Source organism: Falco punctatus, assembly GCF_963210335.1.
Source record: "Falco punctatus genome assembly, chromosome: 6".
Lineage (NCBI taxonomy): Eukaryota > Metazoa > Chordata > Aves > Falconiformes > Falconidae > Falco > Falco punctatus.
Genome location: NC_137585.1, coordinates 24,695,900 through 24,712,681, shown reverse-complemented (window position 1 = coordinate 24,712,681; position 16,782 = coordinate 24,695,900). Strand labels below are relative to the sequence as shown.

General features: G+C 41.0%; 1 protein-coding gene across 12 annotated transcripts in view; it reads left to right on the top strand.

Moving 5' to 3' along the window:
* WNK1 (WNK lysine deficient protein kinase 1) overlaps window positions 1–16,782 on the top strand; it is a 104,757-nt gene that overhangs the window by 61,848 nt on the left and 26,127 nt on the right. For 8 of the 12 annotated variants that reach the window (XM_080393485.1, XM_080393484.1, XM_080393482.1 and 5 more), the window contains exons 8-16: window positions 221–408; window positions 5,524–5,952; window positions 9,181–9,252; window positions 9,888–10,037; window positions 11,114–11,587; window positions 12,714–12,995; window positions 13,671–13,762; window positions 14,330–14,492; window positions 14,858–14,974. In XM_080393485.1, the coding sequence (XP_080249611.1) occupies window positions 221–408; window positions 5,524–5,952; window positions 9,181–9,252; window positions 9,888–10,037; window positions 11,114–11,587; window positions 12,714–12,995; window positions 13,671–13,762; window positions 14,330–14,492; window positions 14,858–14,974 (1,967 nt within the window). The remainder of the gene's footprint in view (window positions 1–220; window positions 409–5,523; window positions 5,953–9,180; window positions 9,253–9,887; window positions 10,038–11,113; window positions 11,588–12,713; window positions 12,996–13,670; window positions 13,763–14,329; window positions 14,493–14,857; window positions 14,975–16,782) is intronic. The other 4 variants (XM_080393487.1, XM_080393480.1, XM_080393479.1 and 1 more) reach the window with 2 other exon arrangements.

Below are 16,782 nucleotides of genomic sequence, written 5' to 3'. Positions count from 1 at the left end.
TGATTTTTCTCAGAGCTTAGGGGAAAACATATTGGTAAGGAATTACTATATTGAGGAAGGGGAAAATTTTAATTTCTAACCAAACTTAAATATTACAAGAGGGTAAATGCTGATAAGGTCCATGTTACATGGCACAGACATCGATCTAATATTTTATTATAGCTTTAAAGTTGTGAATCCAGACTGCAGTTCTTGAAATGTGGATCTTTAACTTCTGCAGCTGATGGGACAGTTGACAGTGGCCAGGGATCATCTGTTTATACCGAATCATGTGTAAGCAGTCAACAGACTGTGTCATATGGTTCCCAGCATGACCAGTCAATCTCAACAGCTGCAGCCCAGGGATATGGAGCTTCAGTTGGCCAAGTGCAGTCACAACAGCATGGAGGATATCAGCCACCTGCAGCGGTAAGCCAAAACTTAAAGTACTTCAAATGCATGAAATTATTTGATTTTGTATTTCCTTTGAAAGGTGAGCGGGAAGTCTGCTAGGCAATCTTCTGTGTATGTTTTCTTTTGCATGTGATGCAAATTCTGCATGGGAGTAGTGCAGGGGCTGTTTTTGCAAGGTGACTGAGTCTAGGTGGGGATAGGAAAGTGCAAGGGCATATCTGTCTTTAAAACTTTTATTTAATCTTGCATGCACTTATGAGAGTGATGGGTTAGGGTTTTTTTAGTAGATGGAAGTATTTTGTTATGACAATACTATCTCATGAAAGTAAGCGTATCTCACTTGGGAAGGTGTGTGTATGTGTATATGAAGTTCCTAGGGGTCAAGCCGTTGGTTTGTTTTGAAGAAGGGGTTAGAATAATTTGAGCTACTGTATAAGTATGAAATTGTGTGTGTTCTGTGAGGCTTTGATTACAGATTCTGCAGGTAAGATATTTTTTTTAACTGTTATAGAATGCTGCATGTGAGAACTCTGGAGTGAAAAGACCCCTCATCCTTGTTCCCAATTTTATTTCTAGCTTGTGTTGATTTGCTCATCAGTTGCCATGCGTATTCCTTTTCCCTGGAAAGTCTGCACTGGGCACAAATACTTTTCCTACTGTGTTCATTTGTATTGCCCTTTTATTTTGTCATGTTTTTTTTTTCCTTGGTATGTTTTTAGATCCAAGTATGAGAGTATGCAGAAATCTATTCTAACTCTGGAGTAGAACTTCTGCTACTGTTACGTTGTCTTCAGTGGTGCCCCTTGTCACTTGTTTTTTACACAAATAAAAATCTAAACCTGAGAGACATTATGGTATAATGTAGTAATAACATAAGGGAGAAGATGTGACACTTAAGACTGAGAGTCCTCACTTTTTTCGGTACTGGTGGTTTGTAGGCTTTATTACAGAATTGTTGGTGTTACTAGCTTTTCGGAAAACATGCTGATTTCACTTACAAGCAAAGCGTCTCCATGTTTTTCAAAGGCACTTAACCTGAAGCGTGTGGTACTGCTAGTCCTTTATTAAATGGGTTTTTGGTCCCTCTAAATAAGCTCTTGTGCTGGGTAAGCCATATTTTCATGTATGGTCATATATTGGACCGGAAGCCGTTTCACTGTCTTGGGATGGCTAGCTTCCAGGTTGAAAGGCCATAATCTTTTGAGAGGGGATGGGAGAACAAGCATATGATAGAAGTACAGTCAAGCTGCTTAATTCACTGCTAAAATGTGCTCATGCTCTATGATGAAGACAGTGGTACCAGGAGGTTGACAGAATGGAGTAGAACACTACAGGAACTACTAAAGGTGGGAGGACAGGATGACAAGTCAAAATGATATTGACAACTGGAGAAATGGCCTTAAAAAGAAACAGAATGCAGTTTAATCAGGACAAGAACAAAGTTTGTGCTTAAACAGGAATCAGCTACATGAGTACAGGATGAGCATCAACTGACTAGGCAGCAATTCTGGAAAAAAAAAAGGTCAGGGATTACATTGGACCACAAGCTGGACATGGTCAAAAACATCATACTGTTTTGAAAAAGGCAAACATCATGTTATGTGAAACAGTTCTTCTGCTCTTGGCAATTGGTAAGTCTGTCCTAGACACCCTGCTTGAGCAAACTTGAGGGTGAACTGGAAGACAATTCAGAGGAGAGTGACCGAAAGAAACACCACCAGAAATACAGAAAACATGGTTTATGTAGGGAGACTGAAATAGTTAAGCTGAACCTATGAAAGATGAGCTTGAGGAAAGAGAAAGCATTAAAGGCTGCTGTAAAATAGGAGAAGGCTAATCAGATCACAACACTGTTGTCAGATAGAATAAGAGATAAGCAGCCCAATTTGCAGCATGGAATTGTTGTTTGGAAAGGGTTTGGTTTTTTTCCTAACTAACACGGACAGTTAAGTACTGCAGTCTCCATCACTGGAGATGTTTCCAAACAGTTTAGATAAATTTATCATGAATGACATGTATAACTCGTTCTGCCTTGGAACAGCAAAGGCTATGAGTAAAGTATTTATTTAACCCTTTGAGTTCCCTTATGCCCTTCTTCCAATTTTTTGGGCAGTCTAGCAAGATTTCTCACATGAGAAATCTTGAAAACCAGATCTCTACTGGATATCTTGGTGGTTTTTTTCCCTGGAAGTCTGTATTTGATTTTAATTTCATTAGCAAATTGTGGATTACATCTGTAAGAGGCCTATACCATTAGGGAAGGAAAACTTGCAGTTGAAGACTGCCTCTTTAAAACAACATCTTTCCATTCACTTAGAAAAACCACAATAAAACACACCACACCAAAAAAAGCAATAGCAAAAAAACCTTCAACCAAACCTCAAAAAAACACTGCAAAACCTAATTCTAATTCTTACAGTTTGGTTGGATTTTGACCTGTGGTCTTCTGGATTGTGGCAAGATTACAAAATCCTGATGCTTTTATTGGCCCAGTGTCTGGAAAATGCTTGTCTAAGGCTAATTTTACTGTATTTTCCACATGTTAAAGAACCTTTTTTTCCACAACTCATGTAGAATATGTAATGTTTAAATTTTTATGGTAATGTTTTGGTTAATTAAGCCAGCTGCATACAGTTAGTCCACGTAATTCAGGCGGGGAGGTTCCCAAGCAGAGAGACTGCTGAGGTGATATGTGTAAACACATATCCAGTCACTAAACTAAGAACGAATGTTTGAAAGCTCATCAGTATCCACTCAGGGCTGCTTTTTTTTTTTTTTGTCAGACTAACAGATGCTGTGAGTACACACAGTATGGGCTGCCATGGCCCCAGAGAAAAAACTCTTTCCTGTCTGTTCTGCTTTCCACGTGCTTCTTGTAAGGGTACTAGGGAACATCCAACACTCAGCAGTAACCTAAGGCAAACGGGTCCTCAGAGGTGCACACAGCCTGTTCCCAGTGTGTGTTGGCATTCATTCAGCATTCTCATATCTTCTTGTACTCGTATTAGTCAGTATTTGGTCTCTCATTATGTGTGTGTTTCTTTTCTACCTCATTATAGTTTTTGCTGGTTTGGTTACACATTTTTATTTTTTAGTGTTCAATTCTTAACTTTTGTTTTCCTCCTTTAGCCTCAACGTGGTCGTAGCATGTCAGTTTGTGTCCCCCACCTTCCTGCTCTTCCCTCTATGTCCTGCATCCCTCTCAGTGCTCCTTGCACCCCACCACCAGCGCTGTCTGCACCTCTTTCTCCTTTCTACCTTCGGACTGTCCCTGAAGAAACCTTTGCAGAAAAGCTTTCTAAAGCCCTGGAAAGTGTCCTGCCCATGCACTCTGCCTCTCCACGCAAGCATCGACGCTCCAGCCTGCCCTCCCTCTCTGTCAGTCCTGTATGTGTTACCATTTGCCTCCTGGCACAGTAAGATAAGTTATCATTAAATACATCCCAGGCTTTGGGCATTTTTAAAATGAGAAAATGAAGAGTTGATTCCTTATTCCTTGCACTGTGCTGCTGGAATGTTGATTTTTTTTTTTTTTTCCTGTTTTTCTGGAAGCAGTACACATGAACATTATCAAACAGTGGCTGACCATATTTTTTTTTTTTTAGGATAGTATAAATGTAAATTACCCAGTTGTATCACAGAAGGTAAAGGGAAGACTAGTTCTCATCCCCTGAAGTCAGAAGACCAGCTTTTTATTTTCCAACTTCAAAGCACGCATTGAATGTTAGTCCAGCCTTGCACAAAGCAGCCAGCTTTTAAAGCTTGGTTACTGTGGCTGGTTATTTTAAAAGCTATGGCTAGCTGTACTAGTGATATTGGAAATTCAGAGTACAAATACTTTTGAGGATTTTTCTATAAGTTTTAATTGGAAATGCCACTTCAACTGCTTCTTGATGGGAAGAAGTGATAGTTTTGTTTCTCAAAGTTAGATGCAAGATAGCTTGCAAGACAGCAGGTAGTTTCTTTTCCGTTTTGGGCTTTGTTTTACACACAATAAACTTTGAGAAACATTTCTTTGTAAATTAAGTATGTAGAGCCAGTTTTCAGAATGTAGGAAGAGTTCTTAATCCTGTAGGACCGTCTTACTAGTATTGGTCAATATGGAAATTTGCTGCTGCTTTTCTGGAAAAAAGGGGCTGAGGAGAAAGAACAATGTGGAAACAGCAACTTGAAAAAATCATAAATGCAATCTAAAAGACAGTACACTTGCAACTTTTTTTCCCCTTTAGGGGGTAGATAGTACATTGTCTTGGCATACTGTAGACAGAGATGGAAAAATGCAGAATTACTAAATTATTTGGTATTCTTACACAGAACTCTCTTTAGTGATATTATCCCAATGAATCTTAAATAAGTTGAGCCTCATCTGAAGTAGTACATCAGATGGAGTGGAATTGCCGAAGAACTGCTGTTACTAACCCTGTGAATTTCTTATTCTCCAGGTCAGAGTTAGGTTTGTTTCAGCGAGTGCTAATTTTCTGTGTGAAAAGGTATGATCAGAAATGATCAAAGGGATCAAAAGAGACGATCAGCTAGCAGAATCCAGAGGCTTTGCAGTTTTATCATACTTCCCCCACAGCTGTGGGCTGGAATGGTTCAGTTTTGTCTCCATAAAAGGTTTCTCTTTAGCTCACTGGATAGCATACAGGACGTTAGCACTGTAGTTTTGTGTTGGATAATAGTAAGATTTAATGTCATTTTTTCTTCTAAGTGCGAACCAGAGGCTCTGCATTGTTGCTGCTATCAAGTTCTGAATTCTCATATTCCCCATGTGGCAGTAACCTCAGGGGTCTGATTGGATTTCAAGCACTGATTACAATGGATAGCCTGTAACAATAAATCTCATTCCATTGTGGGGAGCAAAACTGGGGTTTTTTTTGTTAATTATTGGAATTGGACTGGAAAAGCAGCTCTAACACAAGCAAATATTTCCATTTGTAGCTACGCCTGCCATGGATGTATTTAATGGATATTTGACTCACCTAAATTTCCTAAGTATTGTATGTTTTTGACCATGAATTGAGTAGTCATTCTATAAAGTTACTTCACAGAACTGCCTAGTGAACTGTGCATGTTGACGTGCTTTCACTTTTAATGTATGAATTACTTGTCTTGTTCATGTCAATACAGCCTCAGCATCCGCGTGGGGGAACACCAACGTTCCCAGATTCACAGATATTTTTCCCAACCGTTCATGAACGGCCGGTGTCTTTCTCACCACCACCTGTCTGCCCGCCGAAGGTGGCAGTTGCTCAGCGGCGCAAGAGCACTTCATTTTTGGAAGCCCAAACTTGCCACTTCCAGCCATTGCTGAAGACTGGCCAGAGTTTAGTTCCACCTGGTGGTAGTCCCACCAATTGGACACCAGAGGCATTCGTTATGCTGGGCACAGCAGCTCAGAGAGTCGCTGGAGAGCCTCTGCATGTGCAAGTTAATCCCGTGTTTGAGCCAGCTCCTGTCCACAGTGACTATAGATCTGGACCAACACCTCCAGAGGATGCTCACTACAGAATGCATCCAGAAGCTGTATATTTGGTGGGCATGCACTATCCATCACAGGTATCGGAGCAGTATGATCAAGTAGCTTATAACTCTCATGTGACTGAACAACATATGAAGCAGGTCTCTGAGTCAAACCATGGGCAAGGTGGTCCTCCACAAAGCTCTGTGTTCGACTTTCAATTGGGGCAAACATACCTGGCAAGACATGTTCAGAACCTGAGGCTGGATTCTGGGATGGGTCCCCTTTCTCCATTATCCAGTGTTTCAGCTCCTCTGAGTGCAGATCCTGCTCAGATGACATTCCACCAGGTATTTGTTCCGCACTCTGCCCCGGCTGTGCTCTCTCACAGTGGTGATGGCAGAGCGAGCTGTGTCTTTGAGTTCCATGTGCACACACCGACTTCTGCTTCAGCAGAAGGGGCAGTTTTACCCCAGCGGGTCTACAGAAGTCGCCGGGGCTCTATGGAGACCAGTCAAGAGGAATCCACTCAAGGCATAGGGTCGCATGGTCGGCTTCAGCCTGTGACAGAGGAGCAGTGTAACTATCTTGGTCCTGAGTTAGCAGGTCCCAGAGGAGGCTCTGCCAGGCGGAGCTGGCCGGAAGGAAGCCCAGAATACTCCAGTGATTCCTCACAGCTGACTTCCTCTGACACTGGCGATTTCCAGTCTCCTCCCCCTACAGGGGGGTCATCTTCTGCTTTTGGTTCAGACTTCTCATTGCCCATTGTTCAGCTGCCTCAGAAGGTATTGCAAGAGTCGCAGCTCTTCATCTGCTTCCCCCAGGGAGCCTCGACTCAGCAGGCCTTGTCCACCTCGCTTCCATCAGGACCACCTGCACTCTATCCTCAGGTTACAGGAGCAAACCCTTCCAGAATTTCTCTGCTTTTTATGAGTCATACCTTGCACTTAAACGGGAGCCTTGCTCTCAGACTTGCTCCATGTGGTTTGAAGTATTAGTGTTCATGGGGGTGTCTTTCCACCAAGTCAGTGGTATGCCAGGATCTCTTTAACTTACCAGGTTACAATGAAATAATGAGGCATCAGCAACCACCTGGTCTGTGTTCAGCTTCAGCTGAAATCCTGGTAGGGCTTTTGTGTTAAGGGTAGCAAGTGGTCAGTGTTCCTGCTGGCACTAGTTGTTCTTTTGGCAAGAGATAGCTGGAGTACCAAATTGGCTTTTAAACACTGATTTTAATGAAATTTATCTTCTGCACAGTTTGAGTCAGCAGTGATAGTAAAACTTCCTTTGTGTTTTTGTTGCTGCTCCTTAGCAGTTTAATGAGAGTATGTTATTCAAAGTTGAACTTTCGTATGAATGTTACATTAGATAACAAGGTTAATTTGGTGACTCTCCAAAATGCAAGAGCTATTTCTAGGCTTGGGGGAAGAAGGTGGGAAGAGCGGTATGAAAGGAACTGTATTATGTATGTGTGCATGGATTTGGAAATGTGCTTGCAGGATCATTAAAGAAGCTAAACAAGCTGAGCAGGAAATTAGTGGCAGAAACAACTGTTGCTAATAGGTACTGCTTCTTTATAAGCCTAGAATATGGCATCCTTTTAAAAAGCAAAATTTGAGGCCTGAAGCTTAATTTGGAAGCACATGTTTTATCAGTATGTAAAATGGTATTTCCACTTGCAATAGTCAGTAATTCGTTTGTATGCTGTGACCGAGGTGTATGTGTTTATACATCGTGTCTGCACTTGTAGTCTGAAACTTCTCATAAGTGAATTTTCTTGTGAAAAGAGAAGATTTACTTTAAGTAGATCTCCCCTGTTCTTTCTGTGCTTGGAATTAGAGGGTCTCTGACATTTCAGTTACTGGAGTATTAGCAACTTTGGGATTTATGTGAAGGTACTGGAAGGGAATCATTTTGCTTTTTGTGGTAAGATAAATAACTAAGTACTTAAGGCTTTCTGTGTGGGATAATAAAGGTATTTTATTAAAGCTGAAACAGCTTTAATCACTAGTATAATAGATAGTAATTTCTGTGCTGTAGGAGAACTTGTGGAGTGAAGCTGCTATACAAGAACTTTGAAAACTGTGGGGATTGTTTTTCCATAAACCATCTTTGTTAAACTTCAGGAAGTGATTTCTGAGGGATTAAAATACATCTGGAAAAGACAGTAAGGGATCACGGTTATATTCTGTAGAATAAGTTCTGGGATCTCTTATCTCTAAGGCACTAAAAGATCAGAATTTGAAGCACAAACTGAGTCGATGTGAACAGATGTTTGTAGCAGTGGGATATAGTCTAAGTTTAGATGCCAGCCAATAAGGGTCTCAAGGCTCTAAAAAAACAGCAAAGAAAAAAATGGTTCTTCTCATTGGCAGTCTGCTTTCCCCAAAGTTTCTAAATTAAAGTATGTAATTTTATTAAATTTGTTCCTAATAGACTTCTGCAAGCAGAATGATCACAGCATTAAGGAATTTTAGTAGATATTTCTGATATAATACGTATGCACCAGATATGTTTCTTAGAAAGGCAGTTCATTTTACGAAGTGGTGCATGCTCAGGGAACTCATCTGGAAGTCTTTGTCTGGCTGTCTCCCGGGAGCTGATAAAGAAGTATAATTGTCACAAAAATAATAATGAAAATCCATTCCATTTTTCTCTGCATCTTCCACCTTCATTTGTATGCCACTCATCCATTTTTTTCGTTGCTTATTCAAAAATTCTGTCTTAGCTAGGATGTGAGCCCCTGTATTCTTCAATTCCCAGTTCTTGATAGCCTTTGAATGGTAGTGAGCCTGGAAATGATTTCTAGCTTGTATTTTGACATGCCTCTCAAAGGGAACTCATGACGTGTACATGTATGAGTACTTTGTTATTGGTCTAGAATTCTGTGTATCTTTTGATATTTTTTAACAGATAGTTTTATTTCGTTCTAGCTTCCTTCTATCCCCCAGCTAGCTGTGTTTAGAACACATGTAAAGGTAAAACTTAACGCCTCTATTTCCAGTTATCATACCCAGGCATCCTGCTCTTAAAGCATCATCAGTGGAAGACGAAGCTGGTAGGCTGATCTGTCTCATGTTGAGGGCTGTGTGGGTTGCAAAGACTTTCTGTATTGGTTGCTTTGAAAGACTTAAAGTGGAGTTCAGTGCTTCTCCAGATTGTTCTACTTTGTTCTGGTTGTTGTAGTGGAATTTGTCCAAAGGGACAGCTAGAAACCTGTGCCAACCAGATCATTCCAGGCAGAAATGATTTTAACTGCCTGCTGCAGAAACCGTAGGGTATTTTTAAGCTGACTTTCTGTCTTTTTTTTTTTTTCCCTCCTCCAGACACAGGTGCAAGGCCAACCAGCCTCAAGCAGTGCATCGGTGCCATCCCAGCCTACCCAACACACTCAGCAGGTAAGATCACAGTTCCTAAACCTAGGATTTAAATACTTTTAGTATAGGATTCTGATGATTTTCTTAAGAACAGTTGACTACCTCAGTCCCCCTTTCAACCCATAGTTCTGGGCAAAAGCAAAGGAATCTTCTGGTTCTCACTCAGTCTGAGTGCTATGAGATTAACTTAATTGGCTTTCTGAAATTGTTTTTAGAATCCTGTCAATGCTTGTTTTCATATGCTTGTCTTCCCCAATTTCCACCTGAGCTTGCAGTGGTAGTCTGATTCAAGGGGGGCATGTCAGGATTTGCAACTTAGACTGTCTAGACAGGCAGACTTCACTTTCATGACTTCTTCTAACTGGAAATACTGTCTTCAGCAACATCCTCATCTTATCTGCATTTTCTTCCTTTATATGATCTTCATTCTTGTTTTCACAGGTGAAATATTTCTGTTGAAAGATTTGGTCCCGATAATGGAGTTGTATTAGTAATGCTAATAAGTAACTGCTGAAGCTTAATTGACTCAGCATACTCAGAACCACCAGTGATGTCACTTATTGAGGGAGTAAAAAGTAGAATTTAAATAGGATATGTGTTAAAAACTTCTGTAGGGGGGGAAAAATAGCTTCTGCCTCTTCTTTTCCCTACTACAGAGTGCACAGCAGCCAGCCTCTTCCCAACAGCCTGGACAATACCCGCTGCAGCAGCCATCAGTTTCTGCTGGTGCAACTCCCACACAAACTGTTTCTCAAACTCAAACTTCACAGATTATGCCAATGCCTCAGGCAGCAGCTGGGACACAGGTAAACAAAATTCTTTCTAGCAGAAGATTTCTTCTTCACAGCTGGCAAATTCAACACGCTGCTACTTCCACTTTTGTCATCTCTTCTAATAGTTCCAAAACATTCATCCAGTTATTAGTATTCTTAGTCTATTACAACTGTCAATTTTGTTAGAAAATGTGTTGGAAACCCATTCTTTCACCACATGGCAGTCGTGAGTAATTTGAGGGAGGGACAGCACTTCCATGCACAAAGATCTTCAAATTGTCAAAAATATCGTGAGACATACTGATGAATGGTGTATTATGAATGGATTTTCAGGAGTTTGTCACTTCACTTCTCTGCTTCCCATACAGTGTCTGTCTTTGGCACAGTTACATGTGTAAAACAAGTTTACTGATACAGGTAGCAAAACATAAAGACTGCCTTCTCTACTCTGTCATCTTTCTTACTCTGCTCTTCTCCTTTACTCCCTGGTCAAGAAGCTTCTGTTACTGAGTATTACTTCATTTTGGCTCATATCTCTCTCTTCAACATGTGAGCCTTGTTTTTTGTTGTTGTTTTTGGTATTTATTTTTTTTAAAATTGTTACTTTGTTGCTTGTTCATCTAAACTGCCTTCCCAGTTGCATCGTTTGCTGGCTTTAATTGACATATCCCCTGCCATTCTCTGAATGCTGGCACAGTGGCTTTTCATTCTCTGTTGCTTTAGTCACCATACTCAAAACCGACAAATTTGTTAAAAGATTTGCACTTCTTTCCTATAAGAAGGCAGGCTTGGCTTTGGGGACAGAGTTGAGCGGAATTAGATTCTGTTTATGTACAAGTCGGTGCCTCAGGGTATTTGAATGTTGCTCTTTCATCCTCTGTGGGTGTCTGTTTCAAGAGCCTGTTGAGTTCTTAAAGGAAAGTTTTGCAAAGTGAGGACCTTTTGGAACTCCAGCCAGCTTCTTAGCCACTCTGCTGACTGTGCTCCCCAGCCACTTTAACAGAGTGCTGTAACTTGAATAATTCTTTCTTTGACTAATGTGTAAAAACTCTGCTTTCTGCAACCCTGCTTTAAAAAAAAATCTATCTCTATTTTCTTTACCTCCCCAGCTTCCTGTTTCCCAACCAGTGTCGATCATCCAAGGCGAGCCTCAATTACCTGTTGCAGCACCTTCTCTCCCTCAGCCTTCAGCTGCCCCATCAGTCCCCATTGGCTCTCATTTTCTACCTGTGGGACAGCCCTTGCCAACTTCCTTGGTTCCCCAGTTCTCAGTCTCTCAGTTGCCCGTAGCAGCTCCTCATGTGTCAGTGGCTCAACCAGGTTTCCAGTCGATGCCCATTTCAATGGCAGCTGGCATGAATCAGCCACTGCTCACACTGGCAACGTCTGCTGCGGCAACAACTGTCCCTGTAGGATCAACCATTGTCCCTAGCCAGCTTCCCACAGTGATGCAGCCTGTGGCTCAGTTGCCCAGCCAGGTTCTCCCACAGCTCCTGCAGCCAGCTGTCCAGTCCGTGGGATTGCCAGTCAGCATTGGACAAGCTGCTGAAGCTTCACTTCCTGCTGGAGATGCTCTTTACCAGGTATTGTTTCAAGCCAGCAGAGCGCTTCTCCACATTTTCACCTGTTCCTCTTAAGGTACCAGATCTGAACTGTGTGCCCTGGCCAACTCACTTCTCATGAGAGCATCGCTGAGCCACCAAGATGAATTCTGTTGTGTGGTAAAAGACCATTTTGAGGAGGAGGGAAAAATGAAGTCCTTGGACATCCTGGTGTTTTGAGGTTTTCATACTTGGAAATGGAGTTTGTCTGAAATGACAGAATCATAGTGCATGGAACTTTGTTCCACCACTGTGTGAAGGACACCTATATATATATATATATATCCAAGAATCCTGTCAACTTAGGAAAAAAAAATAAATCACACCCCCTGTAATTTTAGAAATGGGAGATGTGTGTTGGAAAGAAAATCAATGGCAGCGTATTCTGCAATTTTGTTATTTCATTCCAAGTCCAGGAAGGGAGGGGGCATGTATTTTCTAGAAATGTCAGATGGAACTTGAATGTGACGTAAGTACCTGACACAAGTCGTGAAATGCTAGACTGGTGGGCACAGACCGCTTCAGCTAGTTCTTGCAATCACTGTAAAAATGGCAATCCGAATAGTGACAAAAATAGTGCTCAGCATATGATTGTTACTCTAGAACGGAAGTTTTATAGATGTAGAAATATCTGCACTGGGATTATAAGGAGTGCTGTAGTACAGAAACAGTGTGTAGGAATGTTCCTTGGTTCCAGGCTCAGCTTATCACAAGAGGACAAGAACATTTTTGCTATCGGTCTGGAATTGGTAGCATTTGCATAACATCTTCTGGGCAGTAGTTGTTCAGCCTGGAAATTCTTCAAACTCGTCTCAAGCCTTAAAATATTAAGCCAAATAGGTAACTGTGAGAATTGGGAGATGGAGATCATCTTGCCTAAGACGTGGAACTTTGAGTGGGAATTTGCTTATTAAATCATGGTGACTCACAAACTGAGCTTTGGCTACGTGAGTGGTTTGCTCTGCTTCTCTGGGAAGATTTTGGGAGTGCTTGAACAAGTGCAGAATATTGAAAGATGCCTGTGAAACCGATTCTTTTGGTTTTTTTCACTCTTGTTTCATAATTAGCTCTGACATTTACTAACTTGACTCCCTCATTTCTGTTACAGGGCTTCCCATCTCGGCTGCCATCTCAGTACCCAGGGGACTCTAACGTTGCACCTTCCTCTGCTGTGGCCTCTGCTAGCATTCCTTCTGCCGTGCTCTCCCCTCCCTTACCTGCAGATGCAATGGCTCAGCCAGGCTACCTTGCTCCTGTTGTGCAGCCGTATGTGGAGCAGAACGTTCTAGTTCCCATGGGTGGCCTAGGAGGACAAGTTCAAGTGCCCCAGCCTACAGTGAGTTTAGCACAACAGACCTCATCTGCCTCCTTGCAGCAGGCAGTTTTGGAGGTAAATATGTTGAATATAACATAACAATGCATTTAGGGCATTTGAATTGTGCAACAGTGTATGTGTGGGGAGCTAATCCCTTCCCTGATTATCTTCAGTTGGAAATTAATAACTCAAATGACCTTTTTCTTACAGCAGAATGTCATGCCAATGTGGGGACCTTGTTGCCACTGGCTGTTCTGTTGGGAAGTGAGTGTGCATCCTGCAGGCAAAAACCTGTTAACACTTCACTTCTTGCTAGTACTGTAGAACAATTTTGCCATATGAAAGACAATCTGCAACCTATAGCCTTTGAGAATCTGTCGTTACGCCTATTCCCTGCAGCATTATTCTTGCTAGGGAGAATTTGAATTATCTTTGTTTTCTGCGTTGGCTTGCCTTTTGCACATTCTGTTAGTAAGACTGTGGCTGCATGGCAAACTGTAGTGACATGCAGCAGTAGAAAGGATGGCTGATTTCCTCTCCCCACTCCTCCCTAGGTGATTTGCTTCACTGCAGTTTGCTCTAGAATCTTTGGTGTCTAAGAGCTGTCTAAATGCCAGCTGTTTGAAGTTCTGAAAGGGTAGTGCTTTTAGCTTTACAACTGGTTTGGGAGGAAACACTGAAGACAACTGGGTTACTTGAAAAGTAATGGTATTCTCAGGGGCCGTTCTTGATGTAGGTTTTTATCCATAGGGTACTCAGGGAGTCTCACAGACTGCTCCTTCAGAGACTCTTCCAGCAACACAGCCTGCTCAGTCAACCCCTTTGGCTTCCTCTATGGATAGGTAAGCATTATTTTCTTCTCACCAAACTAAAATTCAGTTTGTTAGATTATTCTTCCTTGGGGGATCTTTAGGTATCTTTTTTCACCAAGGATATTTTTTTTCCACTGAGAGTGTCTTGAGGATGTGAGGAAATAAACTTCCTAGAGGAAACACAGGCTTATGAGAGGTAGAGTAAGTTTTGACTTTACAGCAGCGTACGGAAGGAGTAAATAGGAGTATGTATAATGATTTAACTTCTGATCTTTTTTTTATTTCTCATGTCAAATGAATCATAAGGGATGTTTTTCTGTCTTTTTGGCACTTTAAGCAGAATTCAAACCCCAGATAGCTTGAAAAGATTCAGAAGATGCATTTCGACAACTTGGCTTACAAGAGAGATATAGCTAAATAATTACTATTAGAATTGCTATTCAGGCAACCCTAACTGACAGGACTCTTCTCCCTTACTCTGCAATTAACAGACATCTACTCCTGCTGTCCGGAAGAGAATACCATCTGGTAAAGTCTATTGTTGCAGTTATGGAGTGCATGGATGCTAATGTAAAGTTGCCTTTTTGGTTTTTTTAGCGCGCATTCTGATGTTGCTTCAGGATTGAGTGATGGCAATGAGAATGTTCCAGCTTCTAGCGGAAGGCATGAAGGGAGGACTACTAAACGTCATATGCGGAGGTCTGTCCGCAGTCGCTCTCGTCATGAGAAGACTGCTAGGCCAAAACTGAGGATTCTAAATGTGAGTGTTTTTTATTTTAGTGACAGTTTGGTAGTGACAGCATCTTTTGAGATAAAAGTTTCTTTTCCTTTGAGGAATGTGTCATCATCTTCTGGAGTCAGTGCTCCAAGCCTCATCTCGTAAGAGCTTTTTGAAGTATTGGATATGGCAAACTGGCTTGCTTAGCTAGTCATGATTCCACAGGCTGTTCCAGAATATTTGATGTATCCTTAGAAAAAAATGCTGCTGTACATGGCACCATTTATTAGACTGGAAAGAGAGAATGTGTTTGTATTAGACCAGTACCACTGATTTGTCTCTGCTTTAAAGCACAAGTCTTAACATTCTCATGCTTTTGGTTTGAACTATTGTTTTATTTGCTTTAGGTTTCAAATAAAGGTGATCGGGTAGTGGAATGCCAGCTAGAGACGCACAATCGGAAAATGGTTACTTTCAAATTTGATTTGGATGGTGACAACCCTGAGGAAATAGCTTCAATTATGGTAAGATATTTTAGAGGTGGAGAGTTGAAACCAGTCTTAATTGCAGTAGTACTATAAGCAGTCTTTTCTCATCTATGTTTCAGAATTGGTCTTCCATGTAGCATGGTGTGCTCATGTTATTGGTATGCAGGCACAACTAGAAACTCTGGGCACAGTGGAATCCTAAATTCACAGTTAATATTGCATACTCAGTTCACATGAAAATTTGTCAGCTTTTACCTTAGAATTATGGTTTGATCAAATAATCTGCTTTTGGTTTTTTGCAATTTAATTTTTTGAAGAGCTGCAAACAGCTTTGTGGAAGTGCCAGGTTGAAAATAGCCTGTTTGCTTTTCTAAGAGCAGATATTGCTAGATCTTTAAGTTCTACACTTAAGCTTTGAGTGTTTTGCCATTTGTTCTCAACTGAAACAGCAAGGTTCTGCCCTTAAAGTAATCACTTCCTGGTTTCTGAAAAAGTCAGTAATGACTGATGGTGTTTTTGATTTTCTCAAAGGTAAAAACCTCTCCATTCTATGCATAATGGTCAAGCATAGAAAACTTAACCTGTAGAGATACATTTAAATCAGTAGTGTGTAGTATGGATTAGAACTCCTCCCCCCCGCTTTTTTAAAAAAAATTACAATTCATATTCTTGGGCTGGTACATCTGAATGAAACTGACATAGTTTTAATATTACTGAAGTGAGGGGGATGACAAAAAGCAATACTGTTAACCAGCTTCTTGAATACCTGTGCAGCATTTGTCTTTCAGCCTAGAGAGAGCAGAATAATAGATGGTGTGTGCTGGATTTATACCTGTGAAAAGGAACTAAGAACGTGAAGAAACATGAGAGAAGGAACATGAGAGAAATTATCTCTTTGCCACTAATGGCTTTTCAAGATGAGAAAGGTCATTCTTGACTGTGTACACATGTTGGCAGTGTAAACAAGTCAGTAACTTGAAGTGCCAAGAAATATGGAGAGTACACAGAGGACTCACTTCTCCTCATACCTAAAAGTGATCCTCTGAAGGAATAAGCAAATTGTTCAAGTAAAAAAAACCAGCAAAACTGACATCCCCACCCCTACCAACATCACCAACAAATGCAAATATTTGAAGATGAGAAGCAATATAAATGAATTGTGCATCCAAAATGCAGTCACATAGTTGAAAGTGTGCAACCTAATTTAGACAATTGAATCTGGAAGATTGTGCTCATCAGTTTCTTGTTGAATATTGAGGAAACTTCTGCTTGTAAGACTTTCTGGTTTCCTTTTAATCAGGAAACTATTAAGCATACCCCATATAGGTGTCTGTCGTTGCTCAATTTAAAGCACTGAAGTAAGTATTCTGTGTTGCAAAGGCTATACAAGCACGTCGTACCTTTCTTTCCTTTTTCTGAACCAGGATCCCACAAACTTAACATAAAAGCAATGTCTCAGGCTTTATCTTTAAGGTACTTTCTCCCTTTCCCAGCAGAGATACTGTGACTGACAGCTTTACTTCTGTTTCACGGACTGTCTCTGAGTGTGTTACCATGCATTATTTCAGGAGACAGAATTTTCTCATGAGTTAGATCAAATTCAGAATGTCTTTCTAAATATCTATATCCAAGTACACTTGTTTAAGCTTGTTTCCTCCAACATAAGCAGCAGAATGTATTTTTATAAAGCAGTATAATGTATTGAAACTAGATAGACTGAGCAGTCTTCCTCTCCTTGTATTTGGAACATAATAATACTTGCATTTATGTACTACAGCCAGACTTTGAGTTAGTGATGTGCAGCCTGCATAGAGTGGAAGTTCTATATGGTGCGGAAAGAGAGA